Source organism: Vicia villosa, unplaced genomic scaffold, assembly GCF_029867415.1.
Source record: "Vicia villosa cultivar HV-30 ecotype Madison, WI unplaced genomic scaffold, Vvil1.0 ctg.000219F_1_1, whole genome shotgun sequence".
Lineage (NCBI taxonomy): Eukaryota > Viridiplantae > Streptophyta > Magnoliopsida > Fabales > Fabaceae > Vicia > Vicia villosa.
Window position 1 is genome coordinate 217,399 of NW_026705083.1, and position 16,541 is coordinate 233,939.

The window sequence follows — 16,541 nt, forward strand, 5'->3', positions numbered from 1 at the left end:
AGGTTAGAAGAGATTAAATACTTGACCCTCTAGTGAAAGAGGGTATTTATAGCCCCCAGCGTTGGGCCATGATCTCGCTATTGGGCTGGATTCCCAGGCCCAACTAGGAGACTGCTAGGTTTCTTGGGCAGAAATATCGGAGGTGCGTGAGTGCCCTCTGTCCTGGTTAACCTCTCCGAAGTTTAAGAGAGACGCGGTCTTTTAGGGACCACGTGGACTCCGCGTTATTCGGGGGGGTTGGATATGAAGGAGCCCTACAAGGAGCAGGGTCCTCGGCGGAGAGGGTGTTCGCCGAGAGCACCCGTGTCGGGCGCCAGGCAGCTCGCGGGGAGTATTATGCCGGGCAGAGAGTAGACGAGCATTTGCTCTTCCTGGGCCATGAGACAGTTTGGACCCCCAAGGTTAAGTGGGCCGAAAGTAGATTGGGCCGAATATTGGCCCAATCCATAACACTAATGATTATGTTTTTAACGGCTTTCCTCTTGATTCTGAACTTTTGCACTTTGTAGGCTGAGGTTGTATTATCTTTTCTTGTCCACGTGTGACTTTGTTGTTGTAGCCTTTTGTATGTCACTGCGTGTTACTTTCAAAACTTCTGATCATCTATTCATGTGATCTTCTTGTTGTAACCGAAACTTCATGTATCTTGTTTAATTTCTTGAAGCTTGTCTGGGTTTCTTTCTGATGCTGTCGTATAAGGCTTGTAGCATAATATCTACACACTTAATGAAAACATTAGTAGTAAAATTGTTACTAACAAAATATATGCTTGTTATCATCAAAGATTGATTCTAAACATAGATTCTCAATCTTGTTCTAACAAGAGAATTTTTTCGTTCGCTATGACTCCTTGGAGAAGAAGTGTTCTTTCGTTAGGGCTCGAAAATTGATTTAGGTAGAAACTTAAGAAATTAAAAAGATATAGAGTATTTATCTCGGATAACTTAAAAATTTGAGGTAACAAACCATCCCGTAAAATCTACAAAAAATAAAGGCGCCTTTTTGGTTGAAAAAACATAGGGAGTTTTTATCTCGGTTTTACAGAAAACCGAGGTAACATATTCATCGTAAAATCTAAAAAATATAAAGGTGCATTTTTGGTTCCATATAAAACATTAAATAAAAAGAGTTGGGAATCGAACCTCAAGCCCTGGTCATATATTTATGCCAATTTCATTTAAATCCGAGGTAACTGGTTTATTAATATTTTTTAAATAAAACAAGGCACTCCGGTCACATGTACCCATAATTTTTATTATACGTGGTGAAAGCTTCGTCATAAAAAATGTTATTTGTTATAGTGAATGTTGATTATGAAATAGATTTTTTGAAAATAAGGTGACAAAAAGAATTGGTATGTGTTGTAGATTATGCACAAAAATAGGTGAAGATGGTAGTTAGATTTGAGTCAAGAGCATTTGTGATTTGAGTAAAGTGAGAAAGTAGAGTGGAACAAGATCAACATAAAAAAAAAGTGACGCATTTTCAATTATTCGAGTCATATTGTATTTTTGATTTGAGTCATGAAGGCTCGTGATTTGAGTCATGAATAAACCTCGACTCGAGTCAAATTGGTCAGAACCAAATAGGAAAAAGTGGAACACCTTGGGATTCAAGTCATTTAGGATGTGTGATTCAATTCAAATGAGGCATTTCTGAATGGTTACATTACATAGGAAGTTTATGTACATCAACCTGCTGGTTTTAAGAATCATAAAAATCCATATTTTGTTTATAAACTAAAGAATCGTTGTACGGTCTAAAACAAGCTCTCAGATCATGGTATGAAAGATTAAGCAATTTTCTTTTGAAAAATGATTTTACAAGAGGAAAGTTAGATACAACTTTGTTTTGGTAAAATATTCAAAAATGATATTTTAGTAGTGTAAATTTCTATTTATGATATTATTTTTGAATATGCTAATTCTACTTTTTACAAGGAACTTTCTAAGTCTATGTAGATAGAATTTGAGATGAGTCTTATGGGAGAATTAAAGTTCTTTATGGGGATTCAAATTAACCAAAGTTCAGAAGGGACATACATTCATCATCAAAGCAAGTACACAAGGGAACTTCTAAAATCTTCAAAATTAAACTAATTTATTAATTTGATTTAAACTTCAAAAATTTATATCTATTTCATTTTTAATCCAAAAAATACCAAAGTTTCTTCTAAAATCTTCATTTATTTTCCTCTTTCTAATTTAATTTTTTCCATATTTTTATTTCTAATTTTACTATTTTTTGTTATTTTTTCTTTGTTTTCTTGATTTTAATTGTTTAAATAATAGTTTTGAATTTCCAAAAATTACCAAACCCTTTTCTAAAAATATTAAATAGTTATCCTAATTTTATTATGGTCCTATTTAAAATTTATTTAGTGTTTAGATAGTCATTAAGTATTTCATCAATAATTTCTTATTATTTGACCATTTAAAATCCTTTTTTATTTTCTTTGACTTAATTTCTCCCTCCATCTATTTTCTTTTTGATTTGTGGGTGTAAGTCTTGATAAATTCATTGTTTAGAGGCTATGATTTTATCATTCCTCTGATGTATCATGAAGCTGATATCCCATTATGATAAAAGGAATTCATCTGGACACTTGGTTTTGTTTTTGATTCATTCTCTTCCCCTTGCATAATCAACCCCCGTACCTAAGATATTTGTTTTTTATTAGATTTGATTTAAAAAACTTTTTTGGGTTTTATTTCGCTCCTTTCCCTTTTCCTTCAGAAATAATAAAGCGCGGTGGCGATTTTCACTAAAATAATGAGTCAAGTCAATCAATGGCATTTGTCTCAATTTTTCCTTGCTACAAGAAAAAATGAGTTTTCAAGCTTTTAGTAAGCAAGAAAAACTCAAGTGACAAGAGGATGTTCTCATCAAGGCAACTTGAGTTAAGGACGTTATCTAAATGTTGCAACATTATGTTGAACATCTGGTTATTCTAGCTATATACAGATACTTGCACTGAGGAAATTTCTTTTGTGGTAAGTTGAGTTCAACAGGTTCTTTTGTTCGTTCTTTCTTTGACTTCTCAAAAGTCAAAATAAACATTGATTAAACAAGCAGTGGTTAAAACTCTGGGAAGTAATAATTGCCTAATTTCTCTTACCTATCTTGGATCTTCAACTAAGATAATTGGTATTTTGACTCTAACTGCTCCAAACACTTGAATGTAGTAAAAGTGTTTAACAGACGGTTGTTTAGTCTCATTCTATCAGCTGTTGTTTGTGTTAGTGATAATAAAGGGAATTAAGGGCATTGAATGACCGAAGATTACTGAATGAAGTATTTAAGTCGTAGTAATGATCTTCTCAATAAAGGACTAATGACTTTTATAATTCAATTGTGTGAAGTCTAAAGGTATTTTCATCAAGAAAAGGATGATTCCTCTCTAATGAGATATATGGAGTTCTTGAGATGATTTAAGAACAATTGATATTTTTTTTCACCACAAGTATTTTGTTGTTTATTCTCTTACTTGGTGTTCAAGGAAGATGAAGTTAAGATGTCACACTAGAAGGTGCAACAACATGCTGTATAAAACTATAAAATCTACTCTAATGGATCTGACCATGTCTAATGAAAGGTGAATATCTTACTGGATAAAAATAGGTGAATTCTTTTTCTTGTGGGATCTATGGCAAAGGAAAATATATTATTTAAGAAGTCATAAAAGATTCTTATGTTACCCTAAAAGGAGAATAAGGTATGCTTCTGAGTTTTTTTATTGAGAAAAGTACCTTTAGTGATGTTCAACCAGATATTGAAGCATTATCTCAGCAAGTGGATATTCCAGAAATGTTGAAAAGACTAGAAGGAACTGAGTAAGGAAGCTCTCAAGTAAAGCAGGATTTTGTTTAAAAGGGAGTTCATTATTTGGAATTGATTTTAGTCTGGAATCATCAATAGTTTTAAAAGATCAAATAAATAATGATGGAGAATTATGGAGTAAAAGTTGTTGGCAATGTCTATGAAGATGGTATTATTGGAGGATATTTTGATCACTAGATTAGAATTAATTGAATCTTGGTATTTCTTTAAGATTAGCTACTTGGCTGAAGAAAGATGTATTTTCTATTTGGGTTCACTATTATAAGTGTACAATGTCAAACTGAAAGTCCTAGCATTGTTTTGTGACAAACTATTACAATCAAGGTACTCAAGTATTTAACTCTGTCTATAGAAACAAGTCTTTGGTTCAAGTTACCATTATACCAGGAGTCTTTCTACATGCAAATATTGACACTCCTAAGATTGGTATGCTTGAGAAGCTCCATGAAGTATTTTCATCATAACTTCAAGTGCAAGTTACATTGAGATGATGCTTGGTAGCCCCCAGATTAAGTGTTGTTACATTGAATTGAGTTAACATATGTGTTATTTATCATTCGGCAATTCTAATTAAGTATCAAATTTAGTCTGATGAATCTCGTATATTTCTAGATGCCGCAACATCTGTCTTGACATCATGTAAGACAACTGTATTAGCATGTGTTATGCATGTACCCGTAATTTCACTAGCTCTAAACGCGCTATGATCAAAAGAGAATTTAATCAAGTAGACTCTGAGCTCTTTACTGATGTTATACAAACTTCAACAAACTATGAGATAGGGTTACAATATGAAGAAATGTTTATGCAATGGTCAATCCTATGAAGCCTCAGGACTCTGAATCTATAGACTTTGAAGTCTCACTCTCTCCAAGTTCTGAAGACAGACTCTGAACTCTGATCAAACTTCAAGTCTCCTTATATATGAAGTTAATGATTATAAGAATGGTTGAAAGAATATTAATAAAAATAGCATAGCATTAAAAGTCGAAAAATTAAATGTTCTCTAAAAGGAATAATATACTGATATCATTTCCACTACCCTGAAATTCAGGAAAAAGGACTGTACTATTTGTACCAATGTTGTTTCCACTCAACCCTTCCTCACACCTTGCTGGAAGCACCTTCATGCAGCTGTGAATGTTTTGGATTTCCTATTCTACCCTCCAACGAATATATTCGCCATCTATATAAAGAGGTCTTGGAAGTTTGGATAAAATGAATAGAAATACAAAGAAATACAAACGTGAAAAGCAAGAAGAAAGAATAGAGAAAAAATGAGAAATTCTTTGAGAGAAAACCTTCATTACTAAACCTTGAACTTTTAATTATATATTTTCTAAGGTGTAAAGGTCTATAATTCATTCTGAGTGTATTAGCTTTTTGAGAAGCATATTGTAAACACATCTTTGTTTGGTAACTCTAATTTAGTTCTTGGAGAGACTACGGTATAGTCAGAATTCTCAATAAGTCTATGACAGGTTATCATTGAGGTTGTAATCAAATCTTTGATTATTGGATTAAGTCCTTTTTTATAAGGAAAAATTACATTGGCAAGTGGACTAGAGGTACCTTAGTTAACAGCGAACCATCATAAAAATCCATGTGTCTTTATTTTTGTTATAAGCTTTGTTGTTTGTGTTTTTGGATGTGAAAAAGTTTTAATCTTGAAATCCTATTCAAACCCCTCCTTTTTTGTGCTTCTTTGAACCTTCACTAAGTTCAACCTATAAAAGCTCTCAAGTTTAATTAGATACTCTCAAGATCAATTATAGGGAACATGACTAAGTATTTTTTTATTGAACATGTATAATTTCTAGTGACTTCTCTCTTCTCTTAAACTCATTATTTTCTGTATTTTATATTATGCACATTTATGTTTTTGTTAATTAAATTAAAATTGTTTTCAAACTTTGATTTTGATTCGAAAATATTTTCAAACTTAAGTTTTTTTAAAACACATAATTCTCTTGTGTGAAGACACGTGACCAACACAAACAAATATTTTTTGGTGAATTTACAATACCACCTTTTTCAAAAGTCATATATATATATATATATATATATATATATATATATATATATATATATATATATATATATATATATATATATATATATATATATATGACTTTTTCTTCTTTCCACATTTATATAGCCATTGACTTTAAATAGCACAAGGACCTTACTTAAACTAATTCTAAAACTATCATTTTTATTCCATTAAAGTCTAATGATAAAATTTGAATTACACTAATAATGAATATTAAACTCTTAGTGTAAGATGGGGATGTTACATATTTGTTGTTAATTCATTCATCAACTATTTAAATTAAATTTTAATTAATTAAAAATAAATATATATTGAAAATACTAATAATAAATAGTTAAAAGTGACGGCGTGGGAAGGATAGTGATTACTCTGTTGCATTGGCTTAATCTGCTTTCACAGAGGCGGATCTAGGTGATGATTCCTTCTTAAATAGTTTGGATAAGACTCTACCCTTAATTAAGCATATATGCCTACCTAAGAGAGAGAACTAGTTTAAGTATTGTGTCCGTTGACTATGACTATCTCTAATATAGAATGAATTGTGAATATGTTGAGTGAGAAATTATAGAATGAATTGTGAATATGTTGAGTTGATTTCTCACTTGTTCGTTACTTGTTACTTGTGAAGTGGAGGAGAACATGTGATATTAGATTTAATGGGGATTTTTTTTTTGAAATCAAGATATATATTAAAAAGCCCCAACCAATTCGAAATTACAACACCAAAGAGCCAAAACAAGAAAATTACAAACCGATTGAAACTTAACTTAAGTAAAAGAATGGGTTATTGCTAAACTCATAGAAGTTATAACTGGATTGAGTAATTTTCCCGATATACGACCACCTCCACACAAGCGTCTTACAACTCCAAACTACATCCCTCGAGTTCCACGATCCGTTGTTAAAGACTATGTCGTTCCTTTGCAACCACAAGCTCCATAAAATAGCTAACCAAACGGTCCCAACTTTTGCACTTTTGACTTTCTTAGAACGGCAAAAAGAGCTCCAATAAATAAATCCCTCCTTGAAATCTAAACCAATTTTAAAAGGTAAACCAATCCACTCGGCCATCTCTCTCCAAACAATACCGGAATTCCGACAAAAAAGAAAAGAGTGTAGAAGAGATTCTTTATCATCGACACAAAAAACACAATCCAAATTTGAGGTAGAAACAATGATACCTTTAGACAAGAGAGAATACTTAGTTGGTACTTTGTTGATGAAGCATCTCCAACCAAAAGCCTTCACTTTAAAAGGAACATCTATTTTCCAAATATCGATGAACGCCGAATCATATCGATTAGCCGGACCAAAAGGAACAAAAAGACTACACAGAAAATGGTAGCATGATGCTACAGAATAAACACCATCCGATTTCAGTTTCCACACAGCAGAGTCCGGTTGGGATAGAGTCAGCACTGCCTCTTTTAGCATTAGAGCAATGCTGTTTAGATAAAAAACAATGTCAGCAAGCTGTCTAGCAAACAAATGAACAGCAATTTTCGACACAGCTACAATATTCGGAACAGCGGCTACCCCTGCATCCGGAATCGAATTAACGGCAGCAACAGTGTCAAAAATTTCGGCTAAAACAGTTGCCAACAGGACAGCTATTCCATCGCTGTTAGGAACAGTAACAACACCGTCGGCAATGACAAAATTCGGAGCTGCAACTACGTCTAAAGTGTGGTTAACGGAGATACCTAAATCTCCTCAAATCTAAGTCCCGTCCCTCCATCCACCCATCGAACCGATTGATACGTCTTGCAACTTCGAGAACTTGAAAAGATTCGCGAAAAGATCTTTTAAAGGACCACTATTCAACCAATGGGATTTCCAAAAAGAAATAGTGTGTCCGTCTCCAACCTGAAAAAGAAAATTGTTTGTAAAAAAATTCTTCGGTAACTCTTTCCCTAAAGATAAAAGATCCGCCCACCACACCGACGATGATCTATCCTGCTTAGTTTTCGAAAAATCACCAATCACCCTAAGATTCACATCCTCATACCGAGCTTTCAATATTCTATACCATAATTCATTAGAAGCACCAAAAATCCTCCAATTCCACTTCAAGAGAAGCGCTTTATTAAAAAGGTCTAACCTTCTAAAACCAAGACCGCCTTTCTCCACCGGACGACACATGTCATTCCATTTCACCCAATGCATTTTCCTTTTCCCTTCCACCCCTCCCCACAGAAAACTACTTTGCATCTTATTAATTTCCGATATAACCTTCTTAGGAGCTTTGTAAAAAGATAGAGTGAATACCTCCAAGCTACTAAGAACCGATTTTATAAGAGTTATCCTCCCACCAAAACTAAGCCACCGCCCTTTCCAAGAATTTAATATCTTCCTAACATTGTCCAAAAGAGGCTTCCAAGAAGAAATTCGCCTAGGATTTTTTCCGATAAGAATACCTAGAAATTTGAATTCCTTCTCCTCCTCCCTACAATTAAGGAAATTGGTAGCCACTCCCACAAAGTGCGAGTTAATGTTGACCCCAATCAACTTGCTCTTGTGATAATTAATACTAAGATCCGACACTATTTCAAAACTCTGTAAAATCGCCTTAATGGCCCAAATGTGATTCCAACTCCCGTCGCCTATTAAAAGCGTGTCATCGGCAAATTGGAGAATATCTACGAAACATTTTCCATTCACATTAAAACCCACAAAATCACCATTATCGACTGCTCTACCAACCAAGGCCTTTAAACCTTCCGCCACAATAACAAAAAGAAAATCAGAAATAGGATCTCCTTGGCGAAGACCCCTTTCCACCATGAATTCCCTTGTTGGGCTACAATTAACAATCACCGACATCTTGCTTGAGAAAACAATAGCCTCCATCCATCGCATCCACACTTTCCCGAAACCCATCCTTCTCATCAAGTACCTAAGAAAACTCCAACTCACTTTGTCATAAGCCTTTTCGAAATCGACTTTAAAGAGGAGGCACTCTCTTCCTTCCTTACTAGCAAAATCTACTAACTCATTAGCAACTAACACTCCGTCCATCATTTGCCTATCCGGAACGAAAGCGCTTTGACAATTAGAAATAATGGAAGAAAGAACTTTCTTGATCCTACAAGCCAAAAGTTTATAGACAATTTTGTAAATACTCCCCACTAGACAAATTGGCCGGTAATCATCTAAACCTAAAGGATTGCTATTCTTAGGAATTAAAGCAATAAAAGCGGATGTGATACATTTGGACAACACCGCTCTGGAGAAAAAACTATTGAAACAATCAAGCACGTCACGTTTTAAGAAAGACCAACACTTCTTAATAAAAAGAAGAGAAATACCGTCCGGCCCCATACTTTTTGTGCCATCACAACTCCATACCGCCTCTTTAATTTCTTCAATCGAAAAAGGAACCTCGATCGACAAAGATTGCTCCTCACTCAAAGAGTTAAAAGCAATTCCATCCAACAAAGGTCTCTCAAAACAATCCTCCTTGAATTTGCTTTCAAAATGAGCCTTCACCGCTTCCTTCACCGCATAAACCGAATTAACTACTCCTTCATTAGTATTCAACGAGCCAATATGGTTCCTACGCCTCCTCTCCTTCACAACATTATGGAAGAATCTACTATTAGCATCCCCGTCGTTTAGCCACTTCAATCTACTTTTTTGAATTAGCATGTTCTCATTTAATTTGAGATTAAACCAAATGTTCTTTGAAGCTTTTACCTTGTTAAGGTGGACTTCTTCCTCCCAATAATCCCTATCGTCCCACTCGTTCAAATCCTTCACATTCTCTTCTCTCTCCAAATCAATTTTTCCAAAAACATTTTTTCCCACCACCTCAATCTCTCTTTAATTAAACGAAATTTCTCCTTCAAGACAAAATCTCCTCTCCCATGAACAATAATCTCCTCCCATTCCTTCTTAACAAAGTCGTAAAAACTCTTGTCATTAAACCATTCATTATTGAATTTGAACGGTTTAGGACCCAAATCTTCTTTGTCTACCATCAACCACACCGGGCAATGATTGGAACCATCTCGCCTACCTATCCATTGGCCAACCACCCCCCAATTAGATATAATGTTATCGGAAACAAGAAAATGATCAATTCTACTTTTTGATTTTCCATCCCCACTAAACCACGAGAACCTCTTCCCTTTGCAAGGAACATCAACAAGACCGGTATCCTCAATGAAATCCGAGAACTCCTCCCATTCCAAATTGCCACTTCTAGAAGAAATGCCGCTTCTCTCACTTCACTTTTTCACCGCGTTAAAATCTCCCCCTATAATCCACTCCCCATCTTGGTACTTATTTTTCAACTCAATCAAACGGGACCATAAAACATGTTTAAGAGGCATGGCACATGAAGAGTACACATTGAAAATATAGTAACAAGCTCCTTTCCACATAACTTTTGATCCGAGATACCCTGGGCCACAAAAGCTAGCCAAAACAGTAACCGAATCGGTTCTCCAAATGGACAACAACCCCCCTGAAAAGCCCTCCGATCCTGAAAAAGAAAAATCCATATCATCCTCCCCCCACATACTTCTCACAAAAGAAACCGGCATATCTTTCAATTTCGTTTCTTGAATAAGAAAGAAATCAGCCCTTCCTTTTGATAACAAACTTCTTATTTTTTTCTCTTAATTAGGCTACCTCCCCCCCTAATATTAAAGCTTCCAATTATCATTTCAAACAAATCAGAGTCGCCTTCTCTTATCTCTAGCCTCTTCTCCCGAGAACGCTTCCCTAGGTCTTTCTCTTTCCTTAAAATCATAATCTGGAACGGCAGCCAGCGTAGAGGTCCCATCCAACTTTTTAGGATATCCATCATGAGACTTGGGAGGTTGTTGGACTGAGATGGTATGTTCTGAAGAATAACCAGACTCGTGATTAAGAATGGCCATCTCTTTTCTTTTCAGAACAAGAATAGCCTAAATTGCTTTATTGAAAGAGGAGCCCTCTGCTATATTATCTGACTCTAGCAAAAAGTTATTAGGTTCCCTAGGGCAGCTAAGACTTTCTCTGTATCCACCGTGTAAAATATTGTCCTTCCCTGTACCGTGTGAATCACTCACACCTTCACTGTCTCCTTCCTTCTCCGTCGCCCCCATCTCTACTACCTTCTCCTGTAAATCCTTGCACGCCGATGCTGGATATTCCTTCGGTTTCTCATCATCATCATCCCCACTGGCAGCACTGTTTTTGTGAGACTCCAAGTCAAAAGACAATGAGAAGTTTGAATTTACCATTGAAGCTGGATCCCTCTTCTCCATAATCCTGACCGGGCCAAAAGTGTCTTCTCGTAAAATCAGATTGAAAGTTTCTTCATCAATTGAGACAAGCAACTGTTCTTTTAGGGTGAAGGAGAAAGGGACCCTTAACATGATTCTTGCAATATCCATGTTAGAAGCTGAACTAATATTTTCATCTACACATATGAATTTGCCCAGATGATTCCCAATTCTTTCAAAAACTCAGAGCTCCAAGCATGGCAAGGAACACCATATAATCTCACCCACATCACCCTCTCCGAATCAACAATGTTTGGTTGCCAGGGTATGATACTTTTGAACCATTGCTTCCACCACCATTCTCCTTCATCTAAGAGTTCCTGAACAATCCCTTCCTCCATCTCCTCAAGCAAACATAAATTCGCCCCCATCGGATGTACTTTTATAGAGAAAAAACCTTCTATCTCCATATGAGTCTGAATATTGTAAGTTTCTCCCGAAAACAATACCTCCCCTATAAATGCATTCTTCCATCTTTCCTTGCTTTCTGTGGATGAAATGTAACTGAGAACAGGTCTATCTGCTGAAACGTCTATCATCGTGACTCTTCCCTGAACTATATCAGCAAAGGTAGATTTGTTCTCCACCCTTCTGTTGAAGATCCTCTGAATTTCCTCCTTACAGACTCCATTATCCACATGTCTCTTTTCGAAACCCCTGTTTCCACCGCCCCTACCATCCCTCGCAAATCTTGGCTGATTAACATGAATCTTCTTTCCATCTATTACAATGTTATCTAATTTCAAAGCTAATAGTCTCTCTTCCTTCACTTCTTTAAATCTAGCAAAGCCGAAACGTTTTCCAAATTTATTACGTTTAGGTGGAATCACCACCTCAACCGTCTCCCCCTCACAACTAAAAAGCTTAAAGATGTCTACTGCCCTACTCCTCTCTAGAAATTCCGAGAAATAAACGGAAGAGAGTACCTCCCCTTCTCCCACCTGCTTCCCACCATATGGAAATGTATCCCATCTTAAAGTTATGTGCCTGAAATTTTTCTTCTGAACCCTCCGCCATTCCATAGCTACTGAAGAAGAAGAGCAAAGAAGAACCTAGAGAGAAGGAAGAGAACCAATCACTTTCTCTCTCCTCATTTTTTTTCCCCACGATTAAAAGAGAGATTTAATGGGGATTAAAAGGGTATTTTTTTTCTTGGCTTGGGTTATTTTCTCTCTTTTTTGGGAACTTTACTTTGTTGGGGGATTTGACTAAAAAATGGTAACACCTCTACTTAAAATGAGCTTTAAGCCTTCAGGTTCTATTCTCCGCAACTTGTATTCATTCACACCTCATATGATAACTAATGAAGACACATTTCATGGTTCTAGAATCAAACTTGTCTTTCTTGAATACAAAAACACAGAGGCTCAAAAAACCTCTAAATTGGAGTAGCTTGTCAGTTTTCCACTCCAAACATGTGTCTTGATGCATATTCATATAGTATACTTTGCTCAAATAAACCGCAATAACAAATTGACTCCAAAAGCTATTGGGTAGCTCCCAACAATATACATGTTACCTATTCCAAAATAGTCTTATATATGTGTTCAGCCATGCCAGTTTTTATTGTGGCGTACCAATTATGACTTTAAATTTCTTTAAAGTCTTCGAAAAACAAATTAGCATTTAGTTTAGTCCCCATTTAATTTCCTACATAAATACACGAAAAAATCTATGTCACCTCAAAAATTAAACATGTCACTCCCATAGCTATTCTTTTATCATTATACTCTTGCTTAAAGTCATTAATTTTTAAAAAATATATGTTTCTATTGGAAATTTCAAAAAAGTATCAGATTTTTAAAAATTTCCGTGAGTTTTTACTGAAAATTTCAAAAAAATACCGGACATTTTGAAAAAATTATCGAATTTTTTAAAATTTCCAATATTTTTTGCCAAAAAACAATTGTGATACCATAAATTTGAAATTTTCAGTATACCGCAAATTTAAAATTAACTAAAATTTCTGGTATGATGTACCGGAAATTTCTTTATAACTGAAATTTCTGGTATTTTTTGAAAAAAAAAACAAAAACAGTGATACCATAAATTTGAAATTTCTGATAAGTACCGAAAATTTGAAATTTTCGATGTACCAAAAATTTTAAATTAACTAAAATTAAATTTCCTTATAACTGATACCGGAAATTTGACAATGCATACTGAAAACATCTTTTAGATATGAAAAAAATATGGATAAAATAGGATTAAGAAAATTAGAATTAAAAAAATTTGGGAGTGTCAGGTATAAAAAAGTTGGCACGGAGATTTCTCATAAATATGCGTTGTCTATTTAAATTTTCAAATGTGTAATTTTCATGTTTAAAAAATATTCTTTTTTCTCCTAATATGGTTAAAATAATAATTTTCATTTCTTCTAAATTTTCAACCAAATTTAGAAGTCTAAAATGAAGATAAATTCCTTCGAGAACAAGGTGGTTAACATGAAGACAAAACCAATTTACATGCATGCCCTTAAAACTCAATTTTAGACCTTATTCCATTGCTGAACAATATTGACCCGTTTTGATTAAATACAAATTTTATACACCATATTTTACAATGGCAATTCCATCACAACAACAGAGTTTATAATAATAACAAATTGAACATGATTGAAGTTGTCAACTTCTATTCAACAAAACAATCATAAGTGTTATTCTTCTGCTACTAACATCTTATCATGTGTTTATTGATTAAGTGAGATGTCTTGGCGGATTAAAAGTCGACAATCTTTTTCTCCCGGAAGCTTTCCACTGTCTCCTTGAGGCTGACTTCCAAAGGCGTAAACTCGATTCCCAAGCTTTTAGCCTTTTCCTTGGAAATCTGATATGTTGTCAAATATGGTTCTTCATCCTCACATCTGATAATATTATAGAGAGTGCATAGTTTCATAAGTTGTATTGGAGTATAATCTAATTTATTTTGTGATAAATTTTGAATATTTTTTTTTTAATCATGTATCAGTGCTCTAGAACCATATTAGAGAATTGATAGAATTCCAATGAAATTATTTTCATTACTGAATTGAAGGAAATACTTCATGGATATAACAAACCGTAACTAATTCTAGTGAATTTAAGAACTTACTTGTCTGAAATTTGGATTGCTGGGTATAGATCATGTAAGATCGTAACGAGTTCTGCATAGTGTACCCCTCGCTCAGACAAACAATATCTTCCACTAGCTGAAGCAATCTCATATGCGCAAATATGGGCGTCGGCAACATCTTTCACATTCACCCATCCAAAAGCTTTATTTGGAAAAGGTATGCCTGTATTAAAAATTCCAAGAGTTGTTTTATTATGCAACATGACTATTCATTTCTGGAATAAATATGACATTAATTAATATGTCACACGCTTAGCAAAAGTTCACTATTATTAGTTAACCAAAACAACTGATAAAGTAACACAAGAGATATGAGAAACAACTACTTCATGAGCAAGACAATGAATGTTGCATCCATATGCACTTTATGTCATCAAAGAATTACCATTTATTAGGTTTAGAATTAGTTCAACACTTTCATTAACCTCTGGTTGTAAGAGAGGTCCTGCAACCATTGTTGGATTGATAACAACCATGTCAATCTTGTTTTCATTTACAAATTCCCAGGCAGCAGCCTCAGCCAAAGTTTTTGAAAGAGGATACCATAACTGATAACATAAACAGAAGTTGGCTTTATCTCACATCAACAAAAAAAACACATCAAATTGGCATTTGCCAGCTTCGCGAACCTGTGATTCCCTACAGAAATCTGGATCTGAAAACCATGTTTCATCAACTATAACTTCTGGATTCTTCAGCCTTGTGTTTAACGCAACTGCAGCGACAGAAGAAGTAAACACAACTCGTTTCACAGAAGGTGATTTCGCACATGATTTAAGAACATTAAGAGTTCCTTTTAGTGCCGGATCAATCAACTCAGTCTGAAATTTTTCAAAGAATTTAAAATTCGAATCAATTCAAACGTCCTCCAAAATTTTCAAATTTTGCATACTGATCCTAAATAATTTCAACTTTTACAAATTAATCCTTTTAATTTTCAAATTTTCAAATTTGATCCCTATTTTTAAATTTTGCAAAAACTCAACAAATTTATAATAATGACTTGGAAATTTAACAGTGAAACAAAAGATTATAAATGAAAAAAACCTGAGGGTCGTCTACGACATGACGAACAGGTGAAGCGGTATGAAAGACACCATGACAGCCCTGAATAATAGAGTCAAAAGAACCATCTTCCAAAAGATCAGCCTTAAAGAGTTGCAACCTCTCTTTTGCACCATCAAGTTTAATCAAGTGGTCAACCTTTTTAGGATTACCTGTTTTCACACCAATCAAATAACATGAATGTTAATGAATTCATATAAAGAGAACGACTCACTTACTTACTTGGATCACGAACAGTGGCTCTGACGGTGTAACCACGTTGAAGAAGGAACTTAACAATCCATGAAGCAATAAAACCAGAAGCACCTGTCACACACACCACCTTTCCTTCTCCACTCATTATCCTCTTTTTCTTTTTCTTTTTCTTTCACAAGTTTTGGACTGCCCTTTACTGTTATATTGGAAGAAAGAACAACAGCCTAAAACAAAAATGAAAAAAAATAAAAAGATATATTTGTTAATCTAACCGCGCACCACCGGACACTTTTCCAATGCTGCCAATTGGCACATAAAACTAAAACAATATATTAGTTGACGGAGAGGAAAGAGAAGATTGTTCAGGGAGACGTTGTTGTTGTCGTCGAGTATGAGTCGCACTCTCGCTGACCAAGGACATGAAAATGCTGCCCAGTCAAGGTTTTATTAGCCCTAGGATCTAAATCAAATGGATCAGAAAAAAACAGGTTTTATTTTTATTTTGTGTGACTGGATCTCCACCACCACAGACTTGAGTCAAAATTGTCGTTACTCTCCGTCTATAACTTAACAAAACAAAAGTATAAGACATATTAATACTGATGAAGACAACTACTAGACTACTTTTGAATCATCTCCTTCACTATTAGACACTTTCTACCGACAGGACAAATGTCAAATACGATATAGGCCAAATATTATATATTACTAGCTCATTGCATAAATATTACCGCGTGAAAAGGAAAAAAAAAAGGATTTAATACATAATTCAATCTATTTCCTTTTATTCACAAATTAATTTGGGTGTTGTTAATCTTAGAGGTTCATCTTATGTATTTATGTTGGAACAGTTTGCACCACCACATTAAGGATTTGTACACGGAACAATAGCATGCACCACCATATCAAGAAGATGCACCAATAATTTTTCGTTTTGGAACTAAACACCGGTGATCATCAAGACCTCAAAGAGGTATGATTCTTACAAATTTTCATAATCAAAT

The 16,541-nt window shown here is 34.6% G+C and overlaps 1 protein-coding gene across 1 annotated transcript; it reads right to left on the minus strand.

The window, feature by feature from the left end:
• Nucleotides 1-13,641: 13,641 nt before the first annotated feature.
• Nucleotides 13,642-15,888, minus strand: LOC131625531 (cinnamoyl-CoA reductase CAD2-like). The gene is made up of 6 exons (XM_058896380.1): nucleotides 15,565-15,888; nucleotides 15,325-15,494; nucleotides 14,907-15,098; nucleotides 14,663-14,825; nucleotides 14,257-14,440; nucleotides 13,642-14,029 (listed from the first exon to the last, which is right to left on the minus strand). Exons 1-6 carry the CDS (start codon nucleotides 15,680-15,682, stop codon nucleotides 13,885-13,887), a joined length of 972 nt encoding a protein of 323 aa, XP_058752363.1. The 5' UTR covers nucleotides 15,683-15,888; the 3' UTR covers nucleotides 13,642-13,884.
• Nucleotides 15,889-16,541: the final 653 nt, after the last annotated feature.

Excerpts from the sequence above, each read along its gene's own strand:
- LOC131625531 (XM_058896380.1), bottom strand. The coding sequence starts at position 15,682 with ATGAGTGGAGAAGGAAAGGTGGTGTGTGTGACAGGTGCTTCTGGTTTT. Across the intron at positions 14,441-14,662 it reads AATTCTAAACCTAATAAATG|GCATACCTTTTCCAAATAAA; the intron begins GTAATTCTTTGA and ends TTTTTAATACAG. Across the intron at positions 14,030-14,256 it reads GCAATCCAAATTTCAGACAA|ATGTGAGGATGAAGAACCAT; the intron begins GTAAGTTCTTAA and ends TAATATTATCAG.